We start from the raw sequence: 18,124 nt of genomic DNA, 5'->3' as shown, positions 1-18,124 counted from the left end.
AGACTTCTTGACATCCCTTTGACCAGAGGACCAGTTTCACACAGAGAGAGGAGTGGAAGGGCATGTGAACTAAACAAAATGCTGTGGTCCTGGCAGTCGCTCTCCGTCAGCCAGCAGAGCTCCTTCCCTGCCAGCTCCGTGGCCGTGCGCTGCCGCCAGTGCTGGCCGCTTTGGCAAGCCTCTCCTGGTTCTAGTGCACGCTTTGTGTTGTTTTTGGGAGTGGAGTTTTAATGCTCATCATCGTTTCCTTGAACTTGTAGAGTTTCATCAAGCCACCCCTGGGAATTTGGGAGGGTGGGTTTTCTCTAAAGAATACTATTTATAATACAAAGCAGCCTCTGTTCCAGTCATTTGTGGCAACATGACTGCCGAGGAGGTAAGAATTGTCTTTTGCTTCTCCAGCTGGTCTGTGGACAGGGCAATTGGTGAAATAGCTTGGGCACAGGCAGAAGTAATGCAGGGGCATGCAGAGGACTGGGGCAGATGGGATTAGGCAGTCAGGAATGCTTCTCTTGAGAGTGGAAAGGCTGTTGTGTGGAAGACCTGGAGACCTCACAAGTTCGTTTCTGTTACAACTGGAGGGTGACAGCATGACTTTTCAGGATCCTTCAAGACAGAAGAAAAGCCTGTGGGTCTACTGGAATTTTTCACTTTGATGAAATTGATTTTGATTCATTCTGAATGTGAATTCACCGATTAGCAACGTAGAATAAAGTATCTGAAGAATGATGTTTTGCTGGCCTTTCTCTCCCCCCCTTTCTTAATGACTAACTCCCTTTAAAAGGACCTTCGGCTTTGGAAGCAGTGCAGTAGCAGGGATCTGTTAATAGCCTGAGGAATAAGGTGTCTGCAAGAGGAGATGATGGAAAGAAAGATGCTCTGGAGTTTGAAAACTTATTTTAAAATAAAAAAAGGGAGTCACAGTTTTTCATTGCTTCCACAGAAGAAATTGGTTTAGACATATGAGATTTTCCATTTAAATGTTTTAAGTACAGCTTTTCAGCAAACAGAAAAGGCAAAGTTCAAAATACAAAGTAGCCCGCTTGGCAGTTGCTTGTAGGAAGCACATACCCAGTCAATTTTTTCAAGGGGTTTATGGTGGTATCAGTGTGACCCTTTCATTTTTCTTGCAGAAAAAGATTTACAAGTACAAGAAGGTGCTCAGTAACCCCAGCCGCTGGGAGGTGGTGTTGAAGGAGATCAGGACGCTGGTGGACATGGCACTGACGTCTCCGCTTCAGGATGACTCTATTCACCAAGCACCACTGGAGATTGTCTCAAAGCTGCTCTCAGAGGTATGATCTCAGCAGTGTCCTGCAAGACACTGTCACATTTAGATGAGAGACAAACAGTTAAAAGTTTGTGGGTGGGTTTTAGTTTAACTTGGGCTGTCAAAATTCTGCCTTTGAGTCTGCTCGTGACTTCTGCTGACTTGCGTGGAATTTGTACTTGCTGTGGAGAAGGAGAATTTGACCCATGTTAGGTAGCTTTCTAGAAACAAAACAAAACACATTTATCTTGAGGCTTTGTTGTTGTTGTCGTTGATTATTTATGGTAATTTTATTATGGGTCTGATTCATGTCTTATTTCAAGTCAGTGGGAAAACTCCCCTTGACTTCTATTCCATTGGCTTTGTTTCCATGACCAATAATTCTTGTAGCAATATGTATATACCAATAAATTCATTGTGCAGCTATTTTATTATTACCAGTTCTGTCAAAGAAAAATATTTTCCTTCTTCAGAGGTATCCATCCTCCTTTTATAGCATTTATTTCAAATAGTTAACTTTTCATGGACAGGAAATGTAATGCCAAGCAGGTTTTTCATGTCTTGGTTCTGATGTGCAAAGATTTATGATAAGCAAAAAAGTTGCTAGCTATTTTTCTTGCAGTAGGCAAAGATCTTAGCAACTCACAACTTTGTCACCTCTGAATGGATTGTGCTGCTGAGAAAGCCAAAAGCAAACTTTGGCATAGGTAGTAGCATAGGTGACTTCCAGTAAATTTATTGGCTTTTACTGGTTCCATGTCTGAAGAAGGAATTTCAGGAAAACTGAAGGAGTTAGTTTACTACCAACAAATGGTATACAACACCACAACAGTACTTTTATTAATTTTCTTAGAAACATACAGCCTGTCTTAAGAAAACATTTTTAAGAAATGTATCGCTGGCTTTAATTGAGACCTACTCTGGCATCCTGGTGTTTGTAAGCTCAGCTTTCATGGCTGGGGTGGCTTGAATCTGAATGTGCTGAGGGAGAAATGGAAGCATGCACAACCCCTTGTAGCAGATAGTATACCACCTTCTTTAAGAGAATGATTTCAATTTGATGAATTTTATTCTGAAAATAAGCAATTGCAGTCTTGAGCCTTTCTGCTTGCATCCGGTGGTAGCTAAGAAGATTGTGTATGCTGATGTGCCAACTCGGAGTACTCTTTGCTCATTCATTTCTTCTATTCGACTCTTTCAGAACAACAACTTAACCACTCAAGACCATGAGAGCATTATTGTGGTGAGTATCTTTCTGTCAAAATCTCAGGACAATTCTGTATTGTTTGTCAACTTACATGAAAGAGCACAGCATGTCGAGGGTTAATCGTCTCCCAAAATGGCCTCCTTACTAGGCTACACAGTGCAATGTTCATATCTATATATGCACTTTAAATAGCCAAAACACCCTCATTTCCAGATGTGCCCTATAAAACCCTTAGGCTTAGTAGTTTCCTGAGGGGCTAATGCTACCGTGCACAGAATGTCTCCATTGCTGATGGTATGTGAGCAAGTGATTGTTTTTGTAAGCATGGATATGTGTATGTATCGCTGCAGTTTAACCCCCTTTTTACTTGATTTATAAAAATACCCTCTTAACTTTTTACTTTTCTGTAGGTTGCGTTTATTTAGACATAGAAATAAGTGAATCAAATGGCAGCTCTCTTCCTTGTGCAACAAGATTATAAAATCTTAACAATTTATCAGAGAGGTGGAACTTGGTTCCCCATCAGTGTAATTTAATTTCAGTCACTGGCAATTTCCAGGAGATTTTCCCAATCAGTGATCTAATCTAGAACCTCAACACAACCTGATCGTATCACATCTCTGTGACTTTCTGCAAAATGACAAGGTGGCATGTAGCTGCCGGTAGGTGTGAATTGTGTTTAACTGCTGCTTCAGATACCGTTTTAGCTGGAATCAGTCACCGAGATAAGTTTCTGAAGTGGCATTTACTTTTCTTTGAAATCTGCTATAGCTTTCGTTTTACTCTAGTGCCAAGGGTAATTGAGGCCCCCAGTTACAACTGGTTGTTTTGGAGGAAGGATTTTTTTAATAAAAGATGTAAGGTGGCCCTGCTGTGAGCAGGAAAGTTGGACCAGGTGGCCTCCAAAGGTCTTTTCAGCCTACATTATTCATCAATTCTGGGTGATGGCTTCTTCAGTTCAAGTCCTGTCCCTCTGTAGGTTGTGCACGAACCATTAAGGAGATGGCAGTTTCTGGGCATTGATTGCTCACTGCATTTACACAGCTAACCTGTGCTATTCTTAGGAAGTATTGCTAACACTGTGTGTTCATGTAGTATCTTAACAGTACACGGTGATTTGCCGTGCAGATGGAACCAGCTTTCCTTCTCTAGATGGTCCTGGAACAGATCAATATTACAACTGATGCCTTGCCGGCAATGCGAGACGGCAAGTTTCTGCTTTTAACCACAGCGCACATAAGGAAAATACAGGGTGCTTTCATGCTGTCGCTCTTCCACACTGACTGTACAGGTGGAGCCATGACTGGCTTGACAGTATCTGTTGTGGTTATTCCCTACATTCAGTAAGGACTGGGCTGAAACAATAAAGCTCATTTTTCTTAAGCTGAAAACCAATCAGTTACATCTCTGATGCAGTGATCCACTGACAGTTACCGGTCAGGTGTAAACACTTGGTGATTTTGCAATACATGGCTCCTGTGGTTTGGCAGGTCTTATAGCAAACACTCCAAAAGATGGGTTCAAGGAAGATCTTTAGCTCAGGTGTTGGATGGGTAGCAAGGATATTCTAGTCTCACTGAGTAGTGTCGCATTCTCCATTAGTCCACTGTTGCTGGACCACCACCAGAGGAAGAGTGAATAGTTGCAGAAGGATGGCACACGATAATAAACAGAAACTTCACAAATGTTACGAGTAACAAAACCAGATCTTTGCAGATGTGCTTGGGTTTCATTGTTAAAATTCACATTAATCTTGACCTGTTTATGTGTGAAAGCGGCTATTGTGAAACACAGTCATAGCAAGCAGACTTGGCGGGGCTGAAATCCTTGAGGAGACAAGAGGGAGAGCAAAAACCAAAGCAGGCTGCCTTAGTAAAACTCCAGATGCCATCCAGATAAAATATCTGGTGTTCAGTTGCTTAATACAAAATGTCCTAGCTGCTGTGTTTTGAATCTTACTTTTAAATGGGTACTGGGAATCCCTTTAGCTCAAGACAGGAAAAGCCCGGGGGCACCATCACATAGAGAGAATACATTATTCTAGTACCATTTTCTAATTTGCAAAGGAAGTAAAAACAACATAAGTTCATTACACCCTCAGTGGCAGGTATGACATCTAATGTATTTACCGAGCATAAGCACATTGGTTTGCGTAGCAGCAAAGAAGGAATTGTTGATCTCAACTTTCACAAAGTTGGATGCTTGATTTTGATGAATAGGGTCCTCCAAGGTAAGAACAGTGCTATGCTACTTTTAGTGAGTTATTTCTCAAAAAAAGAGCTCAAACCCTTTCATAAAGGGTGTGCGTGCGTGTGGTGTTTTTCAGTATTTTCTTTTAGGGAGATGTTATAATTGAAACAGTGAGCCAGATTCATCCGTGCTGTAGTACATCCTCAAACAATTGGTTTGCTCCTGTTTTCATTTAAACCATTATAAAAATTGTATTCCTTTGCTGTGTTTTATGTATTTACACTCATGTAGTTAAAAGGAAAATTTTCCAGAGGATTCATAGCAGAGGTGACCTTGAGCTTACACTTCAGTGTAAAATAAACACACAGTCCACTTCTAATTTCTCTATTGATGCTTTTGTCCTTCTTTTTTAAAAGTAAGCTTTTTTTTTCAAGAAAAAATATTTCCCCGCAAAATGCTTACTCCACTTGCAGTCCTCTAATTAAATTTTTCTCTCTCTTTCTTTTTAAAGGCAATTGCACCTTTGCTGGAAAACAACCATCCTCCTCCTGACCTCTGTGAATTCTTCTGCAAGGTATCAGAACAGCTTTGCTTTCTGAAATCTCGTAGTTGTATATAAGTGTAATTCTTTGAGGGGGGTGGTTGTTCTTTTCTTTAACTCCTTACCTCATGCCCAAACTGATTTCAGCTTTTGGTCAACAGCCAATGATATTGGAATAGTTAACAGCACCGTTATGATAAATAGATCCATATCCTTAATACATCAGACCTCACAGTCCTGGTACTCTGTGAGAGTTAAAATCTTCAGACTCCCACACCTCAGTCTGGGTACAAGAAATGTCCTACTGCATGTTCTATTTAGCTAATGCAAAAAATCACTGGAGTCACTGTGTTCAGATGAGTTGGTAATGTGATGCACAACTCAGCCCTAATGGTATTATGCCATTGGGTAGTGGCAATGGGAAGATCATAAGGACCCATCCTCTCTTCTGGTAAATCCATGCTTGTGCTGCATTTGGCATCCTTTCCATAAACTTCTGAGTACTTTGGATTGCAGAGCTTCTGGATTTGAAGACTACTTTTCCTCTAGGCCTGTTTGTGTTTCAGTTTCAAGTCTGCTTAAATTTGCTTACTGATGACTGGGTACACATTTGTCAAACAATCTGGATGCTGCTTATAATTCCCATCCAGAGGTATTCAGCAGCAGCTTCTTCCTACAGAAATTAAGTCGAGTTTCAAAAACACCTCTGACTTGCATTTTTATAAGCCAGTCTTAGGGCCATATCTAGCCTTGGACTCAAGGCACTTTTATTGCTGTTTTTTTTGCCTTTGGTTTCCATCAGAGGTGGGTACCTAATCATCTTTACATGGGTGGGATGGGCTGTGTATAGTTGCAGGAAGGGAAACAGGTTATGGACTTTTCCTCTTCAGAAGTGAAATGGACAAGGCTAATGAGAAGTCTACTGTATCTTCAAAATTGACCCTGCCTTGAGCAGGGGGTTGGACCAGATGACCTCCAAAGGGCCTTCCCAACCTAAATTACTCTGACTGATACATGATGATTGCATGTTTTAGCCTGTGATGGGAGAGTGGCTTGTTGGTACCCTCCAAGATCCGCCACAGGTTTTTAGCCTGGATCCCAAGGAAGGGAGGTTTATGCCATTACACTGCCTGTGTCTATGTATCTTTTTGTCCCCAGTCCCTTTACTTTTGAAACTGCTGGCAAGTTTCAACGAAATTTGACAAAAGGGGTAGAAGTCCCAAAAATACTACATTCCAGGGAGTTTTGTGAAGAATAGGCAGTAGGGAAAGGAACTCATGTAGTTCATGAGCTCCCATGGTAATATTCTATTAGATGCCAGCAAATCCATAGGATAGAGCAGTGTTACGAGTACGCTAATCCCAGGAAAGATTAATTTAGCTCTTTGGATTTTGTTAATCTTGGGGTAATCCATGCATGGGGTGTGAAGCCAGAGGATACCCATCATCATAATTTCTGCAGCGCACAAAATGACTTGTTGCTCATTACAGCACTGCCGAGAGCGCCCGCGGTCCATGGTTGTGATAGAAGTGTTCACACCAGTGGTACAGAGGATTCTCAAACACAACATGGTGAGTGCATGTGTTACCGGGAACTTGGTCAGTTTGGAGAACCTTACTGGATACCTTTCATAATTTGCAGCTGCTCTGTTGCCTGTAATGAACAAAGCTCTGTGATACCTAAATCTAACCTCCCAAACTGTGAATGCTGCATGTAACTGTGTGTTGCTTTATAAATGCAGAATTAATAAGCATTCAGTGGGACTTCCAAAAGCATCTAAGCAAAGCCATGATTTGAGGAACACTTCTTTTGGTAGCAGTGCCAGCATATGGAGCTCCAGCTCTCTCCCACCTGGCTCTTGGCTCCTTATTTACTCCCTGCATGCCATCCTTGTAGTTATAATGGTTTAGAATCAATTAAATAACAAAGTCAGAATAGGGACTTTGTTGATTTTGAGCTGAGGCCCTCAACATTTTTTCTTTAAGACAGCCCCAGCTCTCTGGATTTCCATTTTGCTTTAGACTCACGTTCAATGAGTTCTTACCTAGGTTTCCTGAATTTCCTGACGCTTTTCTGCTATTCTTCTTCCTTCTTGTTCCAGGAATCATGTACTCTGTCATTTTATGGTTGTTCTCTCCCAGGCTCTCTCTCTTTTCATTGCCGATGAATTCCTTGCTAGTGATTGAAATAAATGCTAGCAGGCTGCCCTGCCAGATTTGCTCTCTCCACCCTGTATACCAGATTTCCCCCCCCCCCACCAACTCTGAAGATATTCTTACATGATCCGTACTCCTTTCCTAAGAGAGGTCTGGGTGTTTACCAGCCCTCCATCCTTTGTGGCATATTAAGTTTCCTGCCATGGAAATTTTACTTCACAATGCTGGGGCAAAGAGTAACAAATCAATAAAATAACATATTTAAGGCAGTTGACTTGGCTGTGATCTCAAGGATGGGTCTCATACCTCTATAACTACACAGTCAACTTCTTTTCACTAACTGATATAATTTTAGAGACTATCCACTGTTGTGCTGTGTATAGCATCAACCCAGTATAAACCAGTTCATATTTCTTATTTTTACAACAGTATTATTATTTAACTCCTTGAGTTTACAGAACTAGGTGGAAAGCCCAAGATGGCAAAAAGGTCGTGTTCCTGGCTCAGTGCCTGCACTCTGCAGACATGTAAACATTTTTGAATATTCTGTAGTGTTCAATGAAACATTCTGTAAATGTTATTCTTGGATTCCAGACTGATTTTTTTAAAGCATCCAGAGCTCTTGAGGGGTCTCAAATAAAATCTAAATGCATAGTGTAATGCTTGTATTTGGTTAGCTTCAGAGAATTGGGTATATTTACCATACTTAACATTTGCAGATTGAAAATCAACATGTCTGTACCGCAGCGTGTAGTCAGAGAATTTACGGTGTCATATATTAATTGGAGTGGATTTGGGCACTTTACAGCTCTCCAGGGACTTCTGTACTGAATAGTCTTTTAGAGAATGTCTGTGCATGCGCATGTAAATAAAGTTATCCTTTGGGGGGACAGTGTTGTTGGCAGTAAATTTCATAACCTTAGGAGGCCACATGCAACTCAGTGTACTTAGAGCAGGAGACCTAGCTGTCTGTTCCCACCTTTGCTGCTAATTTGCTCTGTGGTCTTTGATTAGTTCACGGCAAGTTTTGTTCCAGTTTCCCCACCTATAAAATGGGGAAAGAGTGCTTCATTTATCTATCATTTTGAAATCTCAAAAGAACAAGGATGGCTTTTTGTCTTGCTGATACTACTGGTTACGGGCAGGACTGGAGACTATTGTATGCTGAGTTGCTTGGGGAGCGCTCAGCAACCTGTCAGTACCTTTGAGTTTCAGCTGTTTGTAGGCTCAGCCCAAATGTTTGACTATAAGCACTATTGGGGCTTTGGGGGTTTTTTTTGGAGCAAACAATATTGATAGCGTGTGTTGTTCTGTACCTGGTATGGTGACAGGGCATCATATGATATTTAGAGAGATATTTTATTTTAGAGCAGTCAGCAATTACATCCTCTTTATGATCTCTTGGACTTTCGTTCTAACTTCAGTTATGGCACCTACATGCGTTGAAAAATTTAATAAATTTCAACTGCAAAAGCTATCTCGCAAGGAGTGTTCATGAAATTAAATGGCACCAAAAGATATATGAAGCACACATGGTCTCATGCCCTTGAACCAAGTGTATTTGCACCTGCCAGGAGGAGTTGTTAGAAGTTTAATGATTTTAATTGTAATACCAACTGTGGAATCACCCGCAGTCCCTTTGCTGGGTGAAGTTACCAGGTAGCCATTCAGTACTAGCAAAGAGTGACACTTACACTTGAAGGAGACATTGTTCTGCCTAGGCTTGTATTCACATTTTTGGTAATTTTCTCTAGCTGTAACACCTATGAGATGTTAATATAGGTTGTGCTATAGAAGTGCCTGAAACCAAAATAAGTAACAGAAGGTTTCAGTGCTTTGGAAGTGTATCTTCCCTTTTATAGACCACCAGTTCGTTACCACTTGTGGCATTTCTTTAAAATTTCAATTGCCATTTATTTTTTCAGGATGACTCTTCTTCCACAGCCAGCTGCTTGAGGGATAACTGGGATGGCTTATTTGTCCTCAGTGGGCCTTGTTCACTGCTTGGAAATTTAGCTTTGTAGTTCTGTAACACCTGTGTAATAAGGTTACACCTGTGTAAATGTGAAGAAACGTGCTGTGGAATAACATGCACCAGACAGCAGATTTTACTCCTTTCACATCTAAAAATAGCAGGTGATGTGAGGAGATGCAAGATTTCAGTTAGCAGGTGCCGTTCCAACTGCAGGATTTGAAGTAAGTGACTGTTGAGCTTACCTGTCAAATTCACAATGTAGCTGGAGTAAAATCCCTGGAGAAAGAACTGATCTGTGGTTTTATAGTTGATCACTTATTGATCGCTTGTCAAAAAGATTTTCTCTAAAAGCAGAATAGATATGATGTCAAACATGGAAGTAAAAAACTATTTTTGAGTTGCATTTCTAAAAACTGCCATTATGAGTGGAAGCAAAAATGCAAAACAACAAAAAATGCATTTCAAAATAAACGTATAAAGTGAAGTGTACAAAAGAAATGTAAGTGCAGGTAGGGTTTTTTTTTTCTTTCATTAAGCATGTCTTTTGTTTCAAGGTGGGTCTTTCATGGGGGAAAGAGGAGAATTGGAAAGCATGTCATTATTAGTGGGAAGAACGTTACTTCAGCATGCAGTGATACTGTGCTCTTGAAGTTCTCAGCATAATAACAAAGTGAATTTGGTTGTGTTTGAGTTGATTTCTTTTGAAAACCCACAGTTTTGATGTACATTGCAGGCATGTTTCACCAACTTCACTGAGTCTCTCCTTTTTGGACAGGATTTTGGGAAGTGTCCTCGATTGCGGCTGTTTACTCAGGAGTATATTCTGGCTTTGAATGAGCTGAATGCTGGAATGGAGGTGGTGAAGAAGTTTATTCAGAGGTAAGTTACATTTAATTTATGGTGTATTTCAAGTCTTGTGTACGTGCTTCGCTGTGTTACTTCTCCCAGCCCTGCTCATGTCTTAACTAGCTGTTAAGAGTAGCTGGTGTTTTTTAGTACGGGCAAACAGTAAGTAGATTAGAAGAGTCCATGAGGCAATGTTGCTAAAGTCTCTCTCTCTCTCTCTTCTTCTTCTTTTTTTTTTTTTAAAAACAACACAAAGCACCTAATTCTTAGGTATGGCTGGGGTTTTCTGCATAGTTACACACTGGAAGCAAATGGACTTTGCTGTGTGTACATTCTTTTCATACATTTAGACTCGGAGCCTCTACAGAGAGATTCCCATTAGCTTTAGACCACATAATGCTCAGTCATGTGTGGGATTTGGGGGGGACTGTAGAGATACCACGTCAAATAAACTGAGGATGCAGCTTAGCCTTGTTCATAAATAGGGCCATTGGGTAGGGATTTACAGGGTTAAAATAACTCTGTTATGGCCCATCTGAGGATTCCCCAAGGCTGTCTATCCAGTTCTGGCACCTCGTTCTGTCTGACTGTTTTTGCCCACAGAAATCTTTCTCACAATGATGTCATCTTGGTTTTTGTTTTTCAGCATGCATGGTCCAACTGGACAATGCCCCCATCCCAGGGTCCTGCCGAATCTTGTAGCTGTCTGCTTAGCAGCCATTTATTCGTGTTACGAGGAATTTATCAACAGGTCAGTATGAATTCCCAGCTGACGGCACGTTACTCACTTCCAAATCCATGGTATCTATAAACAAGATTGGTGCGAGAATGGGTGTAGGTATGTGAGAGCGTGTCTTCATTCTCACTCTGCTCATTGCTAGCGTTACATGTGGGAGTTCTGGTCAATCACATGCATGTTTTTGTGCATATGTGATTATATTTGTTACACTCTATGTACTTGAAAACCTGAAAGATGCTGAACCTTCATTCACTTGTACTCACTGTGGCATGTTTTGATGCAGCGAGTGTGGCAATCTGTTATGGCACATGTTTGGCTCCCATGCTTGAAAATGGGGGCAGTGCTGGTGATGTAAGGAGCTCAGCAGTTCCCAGTACAGAAGTACTGCAAGCTGCAGTAATTTCCAGGATGAAGCTCAACAGCCAGCTGCATGCTGATCTTGGCTGCTGTTGAGATACTCCTCTAAGGCAGACTGCAGCTGTAACCTGCCTTTTTAGGCCAGCAGAAGACGAGAGTGCTCCACAAGAGTCTCTGGGAATTAAGCACTACCCGGAGCAGTGTCCGTTTCGCTGCCTGTCTGGCACATGAATTGTGTGTGACACCTAAAGCAAAGGGACGGGTGAGATCTCGAAGAAAGGGTTGTGTGTAAATCCCTGTGTATCTACAGCTTTGAACCTGAGCTGGTTTCACAATGCTGTCTCCATTATTGTGGAAAATTTGATTCCTCACTTACTGCAAAATAGATGCCGCAGTTCTTGACACACGAGCCAGTTTCCAGTAGACACTGAGGGTTCCCCTCTGCTATGTTTCCTGTTTGTTTATGCCTATCTGACTTTCCTCATGGTAGAGCACGGACAGGGGCTGCTTAGTGTCCAACAAAAATTCCAGACGCGAGGGCTGCAGACAAATGTCTGGGCATGTACTGTAGCCAGATACATACTTGGGCATGGATTCTGTTACAGCTTTGCACAACTTGGATGGGAAAGTTCACCTTTATACTAAACTGTCATGTCAATTAGAGTAATGAAAAGCTTGAATCTTTGTAGAATAGGGGCTGCAGAACAGCCCTATTGGAGACTTTTAATATTTTTAATTGATTTCAGTAATCTGATTACACAGAAGAAAGCAATCCGGTGGGCCGGGGTGAAATGCAGTGGGAAATTGCAAAAGATCTTGGCTTCTCAGTGTTGCGCTCTCTCTCTTGCTGTCTGCTGTTATGTCTGTCTATTGAAATTGTTTGTTTATTTTTAAAATTCAGTCGAGACAATTCTCCAAGCCTGAAGGAAATTCGGAATGGCTGCCAGCAGCAGTGCGACCGAAAGCCTAATCTCCCCCTCCGCCTTCTTCACACAAGTCCTGACCTGGTCTCTCAAGAGGCCACCTTGACTGAATCCCGTCTCAAACCAGTTATTGTCACTTCAAATGAGATCCATGTGGAAGTGGAGCGCAACAACACAGCTAATCAGAAGATGACAGCCAATGTTGGCAATGACAGTGAGCCCAACCTGATTGATTGCTTGATGGTCAGTCCTACCTGCAGCACCATGAGCATTGAGCTGAGTGCCCAGGCAGACAGGATCCTTGGCTGTTATGTTGAAATACTCAAGATGCTGTGAGTAACTATTTTAAACAGGCTTTTTGAACAATGTCATCTTAACAATGGGGGGCTTTTCCACAGGCCTGTCATCTTCAACATCTGCACATGGTTATAAATCTAACTTCAGTTCTAGAGAGTCCAGCCTTTGAAAGAGACATCTGGCACTGCCAATACGTTCTAAAAATAGCATTAGGAAGATGAAAACGGAAAGCTTACTTGTACAGTGAGCCTCAGGCATATTACAGAAGACGGGATGTTGCTGCCAGTGGTTTCTGTTTTGTTCTTGCCCACCAAAAAAAATAAATCCATTTGTCTCCTCTAATGCTCTCGGGATTGCCTGAAGCAGACAAAAAGAGAGGTCTGTGCTAGGCTCAGTGCCTGTGCACTGATAGGCAGCACTGCTCCCCTGGCTTCAGCAGGAGCTGGATGAGGTCAATGTCTTTCACTTAGGCATTCTCCCTTCACAAGTTTGAAGAAGTTTTATGACTTGTTCAGGTTTACTTGTATTAGAGTGGAGCCCCTATTTGTCGATCAGTTGCTTTGGTACAGCAGACTGGTATTCGTGAACAAATGCTCAGGTAGCCTTTACAAAATGATGGCTCTGTAGTTTCCTGGGAGGCAAATCCTCTGAAGAGCTTCAAGAGGAATATAAAATAAAAAGTTCTTCAGGAAAAGCTTGTTTTTCTCCTGGATAAATAAATGAAAAGGAGTAACACAAAAGGTGGGCTGCAGAATGGAAGCTTGTAGTAGAAGTGCAGTAAAACAACCCAAAACAACTTTGTTGACTTTGACAGCCAGCTCTGCTACTGAGTTGCAGTATGTCTTTGGGCAAACAGTTATATTTCTACATTAATTATTTTTAAACAACATAAGGTTTAATGAAGTAATAGTTGAGTTTTTAGAATACAAGACACTGGGTGAAATTTGGACTCCGCTGTAAACCGTGAGCATGTGGCTACACTGAAGTCAAAAGCAAATCTGGATGTACGCTCTTGAGGAATTCAGTGAAGTCCAACTACCATGATTGAGGATTTTGTGAAAGTTTTGTCCCACATTTTCTTTTTTTTTTTTTCCAAAATACATAGTACTAATTTTCAGCATAATTCTTTCACTCACTGCCCAGCTGGCTTGCAAATACATACATAAGCACACACTCAGAACTGGAGGCAGGACAGGTGAATCCAAGATACCGTTCCCGATAGATTCTTGAGCAGGAAGTTGCTGAAGGCTGATTTTATTTTTATTTTCCCCCCCTGGCCTAGCCTATTCTGCCTTTAAAAATGTATGCATTAAAAAAGCACAGCATCTGACTTTGCTTCATCTGGTGGCTTCTAAGTCTTTACGCACCCAGGTGCTACATTAAACACATTGTGTATTTATTGCCATCCCCTGGACTCTAGATGTTTTCCCTAAACACTATGAACTCTCTCAGTCCTGATGCTGGCTTGGATGCTGACTCACTAAGCATTGGCGGTTTTGGTTTCATCATGCAGCTGACACACGCTTACAAACAAATTCACAAATGGGCATGTTATTCCTCACAGTCTTTCCAAATTTTAAACATTTGATATGCTAGGTCATCAAGCTCTTCAATAGCAGCAGTGAAAATGAAAATCTGTTATTGTTATCGCACAGGTGTGGGACAGCTTTGTGCCCTTTTTCAGCTTGTACAATGGTAATTCTGAAGGGTGAAACCCATAGTATGTGTATAGTAAAGGACCAGCAATATTACAAAATTGGTGCAACTCTCCTCAGACTGTTCTGCCAGAGTCCACACCCTGCTTGAGAAATCACAACCTATGAGAATATAGGACGTTTTCTAAGGCAGAGCCATGGCTGGTATATATTGTAGCTCTACTGATTTGGGTTTCCTTCCATTCCTGTTCATCCCTTGATTGTTTCCTGACCTCAAAGCATTAATGCAGAAATTAATTCTGCTCCTGATTCTGCCACTGGCTTACTAGGAGGTTTTAGATAGGTTGCTTATTTTTGTGCCTCAGTTTCCTTATCCATAAAATATAGGTAAGGTTTTGAATATTGTTTTTTAAACTCTGAAACCCGTGATGGAAAAGCATTGTAGAAAGGCTAATAGTTATTAACAAAAATGCAAAATAATGCTGTTGTGATGCTCATTTCTTGCATGCTCAAACTATTCTTGAACAAAGGCTTTCTGATGCACTAAATACTATTACTATACTTTGAAAAACTGAGAATATGAAGAAAGAGAGTTGAAGAAACATGCCAGTAGGAAGAAAACATTAATTATAAAACAACTGCTGTCCAGGAGCTGAGCTCTCAGCAGGCAGTCACTAAAATAATGTTCTTTTTAATAACAGTGGTAAGCCAAACATAAATAAGTTGCTTAGCATTGAATTTAATTGTTCTTTTAGGTGTCTGACTCAATATCATCATCAAAACAAGAGAGTCACCAACAATGATATCTTTTATACATAATTAACTTAGGGCAGCAGGGAGTAATTTAATTAGGCAGATTTTAATTATTGAAAGTCTAGCAAATAAGAATTCTTAACAATACCTTCAGCAGAGGACATTTCATTGTTTACCTAACTCTTACACAGTACTTACTTTTTTGGGGAAAAAAATCACTTCTAATATTGATAAAAGTGTAACAGCAGTTATTTAATAAGCACTGTAATACCTCAGTTTTTGCACAGAAGGCTAAATGTGCAGATCAGAAAGTTCATGTGTGGTTGTTATCATAGCACCAAGAACGTCTTTGACCCTTTTTCTAACATAGCTCAGTAACAGAACACAACTATTGCATACTAAAGGAAAACAGAAAATCCTGGTTTTAAAGATGTTGGCAGATGACCCAAAGTCTGGGCAGATTTTAAAGGAGACACAATCTCTAGTAGAACATGGTATTTTTGTCCTGCACTCAAAAGTGGATCAAACTTCTGTGTCAGTGTTCTCTAATGCGTTCAGGAGTCTGATAGTGTTATTGATGCCAGTCAATTCTTCCCAGATGCTACAAGTCTTAAACTGGTGTGTAGAAAATGCACTAAATTAATCAAAATCTTTCTGTTCATTGTATTAAATTAGAGGCTCTGAGAGCTGCTTAGTGTTGTCCAGCTCCTACTCGCATGTTAATGTTTCCATGCATTAGAGAATTTCTTGTACAGCCAAACTTGTGCTTGAACAGCACAACCGTGGTTAGAGAAATCTGCATTAAAATGGGCCGTGTGTCCTCTTCCTTGGACTGGATAACTTCAAAGTCTGTTTGTCACCTGAAGGACCCTGCTGATTCCCCTGGCAACACCCAGCATGTGGGAGAAATACTTAAACTGTGCCTGCAGTGAAATCTGGATCAACAAATAGCAAACTAAACTGGCTGCAAGAATAGACACCTCTTAGGCAGGCTGTGGCTGTGACGATGATGTATTATAAGCTGTCACCCTTTGTCCGTGTCATTTTTTTTTTGTTCCCATGGCTGCCTGTAGTGGCAAGAGTCCTTCCAGATGTCCAAACATTTGTACCCCTCTCTGGGGCCTGTGTGGCCAGGGTAGAGTTGGCTTTTTTGGGCAAACTTGCATGGCTGTTTCCTGATGCTACCATGCCAACTGTGAGCAGTAGAGGCCTTTTCTGTTCTCAGCAGCCAGGGCAGGACCTTTTTAGGGCCTTTCAATGGTGCTACATTTTCTTCTTTTGAAAAAACAAACAAGCCCAGCTCAGAAGGCGGCTGAACACGAAAAGACACCTCACTGTTTTGCAGCTAGCAGGCTTGTGCCCTATATGACAAGGGATCTGATGGGACTTTTTCTCAGCCTGCTCTGGAGCCCTGAGCTAAAATCTTCTGTCGTGCAATTCAGAGGATTTGGACCTAGAGCCAGGGAAAGAAGGGATAAGGTACATATCTGTGGGTCTCAGTAATCTTGTTATTATCTGATAACAGAGGAGTTACCTAAAAGATTTTTGATCTTGTCAAGCTGCTCAGTCTGGAGAAACAAGGTGCTTCCAAGTAGTTGCTCCCTGACTCTTTATTATCCTCTAAAAACAGAGGACTCAGGGCTCTCAGTCTCTCTGTGATAAGACCGACAGCTTTCCGAACGCAAGCTCCTACTGGAGCTTCCCTTGCCTTCTCTGCATTCCCCAATAGGTCAGTGGCATGCTCTGAATATCCCGAGTGGATTCTCTTATGTCATGTTTATCAGGGTTGCCCTGGGCTGCTAGTATGTTTTGGATTGTTTGTGCCGCACATGACATATGGGCAGGTTTTCATTTTGGTGAAAGGTGATCCCGGGGAAGGAAAATGTATTATGTTGGCAGGCCAATAGCGACAATGGCCCAAAGGCAAAGTCACCGCAGCCGGGGATTATTTAATTATTATGGTTGGCCAATGTTCTGGCCAATCCCCTAAAAAAGGTTTCTGAGTAAGTAAAGCTGTGTGCAGTAGCAGGTGACTGCTCTGACAGCCTTCACTCGCTTGGCACCCTGACCTCCAGCCTAGCACACGCTTCCCAGGAACCCATAGATCGGGCTGCAGGTTGACTGCTGTGCTACTCGCCTAAAATTGCAAATCCTGCAAAAATCGGAGCCAGTGAGTACTTCAGAGAGTCTTTCTCCCCCTCTGCTTTTATAAGGCCAATCCTGGGATTTAAGCTATGTGATGAGTGTGAGCGTTCAGCCCAGCACCCTTTGAAGAGCTCCAAAGGGAGTTTGTCACAGGCGTTCTCCCGAGTTCTCCCTCTAGCTCTGTGCTCCCTCCTCCTCCTGGCATGGCCTCTTTGTCTGGCTCGTTGTGGTGGTTGTTAACTGCAGCCAGAGCTAATCTATCTCCTTTCTTTCCCTGCTTCAAACACTTCTGTCTTGTGTTAGAGCTTTGAATGGACCAAAAAAAAAAGAAAAAAGCAACTGTCTGAAATGAAAAAAGAGCGTGCTTGAGATGAGCACAGACAGAAGGAAAATGTTTTTGAAAAGGGAATAGGTGGGAGGAGGAGAAACACTGTAGGCTTTTAATAAGTAGTTTAGTTTTATTCTTGTGCTGTGTTTGTTTCGTGTTTCCTAGCTCAGATTGAATGGATTACAGGCTGTGTAGATTTTATGTTCAGGTCCAACTCATGTGACCAAACTCTATATATTTCATAGGAGATGATTTTTCTTTCTTTCTTTTCCTCCTAGGAAAACAGGCTATGGTTTATTTTCATTGCCCTCTCACAGACCTGCTCTGCAAATGAATGCCATACGTAACTCCTAGCTTCAAGAAAAGTCAGAGAGTGATACTGTCCAATTCTGTCTGCAGTGTTTAACTTGGTCTTAGTCTATTATAAAGCAGCTTTTTTCTTTCTCTTGCAATTTCCTCTGAAGATCAGCCATGAAAAATTGATGCCTTTTGGGTCTCTCCTGCTCAAAAAATCTGCTCGTAGAGTTGTTTGCATCTACCAATAAAAATGTGTCATTTTTAGAGTAAAATCAGCTACTGGTTTAGTAGGAATTTCCAAAAGGTATGTATATTTAAACAGATAAAAGAAAAAAGACTGCTCATTAGACTTGTCAGTTCTTTGAGGACACAAGCACTGGCACAGAGGTCTATGCATCAGCTCTCCAGGGCTCACGCATGTTCAGGCTGCACCCGGAGGTCACTT

At 41.5% G+C, this 18,124-nt stretch overlaps 1 protein-coding gene across 1 annotated transcript in view; it reads left to right on the top strand.

Moving 5' to 3' along the window:
• Window positions 1–18,124, top strand: part of CMIP (c-Maf inducing protein) — a 135,810-nt gene that overhangs the window by 99,496 nt on the left and 18,190 nt on the right. The window contains exons 4-10 of the mRNA XM_010579671.1: window positions 1,134–1,295; window positions 2,472–2,513; window positions 5,179–5,241; window positions 6,699–6,779; window positions 10,115–10,218; window positions 10,832–10,936; window positions 12,183–12,536. Of these exons, the coding sequence (XP_010577973.1) occupies window positions 1,134–1,295; window positions 2,472–2,513; window positions 5,179–5,241; window positions 6,699–6,779; window positions 10,115–10,218; window positions 10,832–10,936; window positions 12,183–12,536 (911 nt within the window). The remainder of the gene's footprint in view (window positions 1–1,133; window positions 1,296–2,471; window positions 2,514–5,178; window positions 5,242–6,698; window positions 6,780–10,114; window positions 10,219–10,831; window positions 10,937–12,182; window positions 12,537–18,124) is intronic.

This window comes from Haliaeetus leucocephalus, unplaced genomic scaffold, assembly GCF_000737465.1.
Source record: "Haliaeetus leucocephalus isolate CR32 unplaced genomic scaffold, Haliaeetus_leucocephalus-4.0 Scaffold668, whole genome shotgun sequence".
Lineage (NCBI taxonomy): Eukaryota > Metazoa > Chordata > Aves > Accipitriformes > Accipitridae > Haliaeetus > Haliaeetus leucocephalus.
This window is presented reverse-complemented; position numbering and strand designations above follow the sequence as displayed.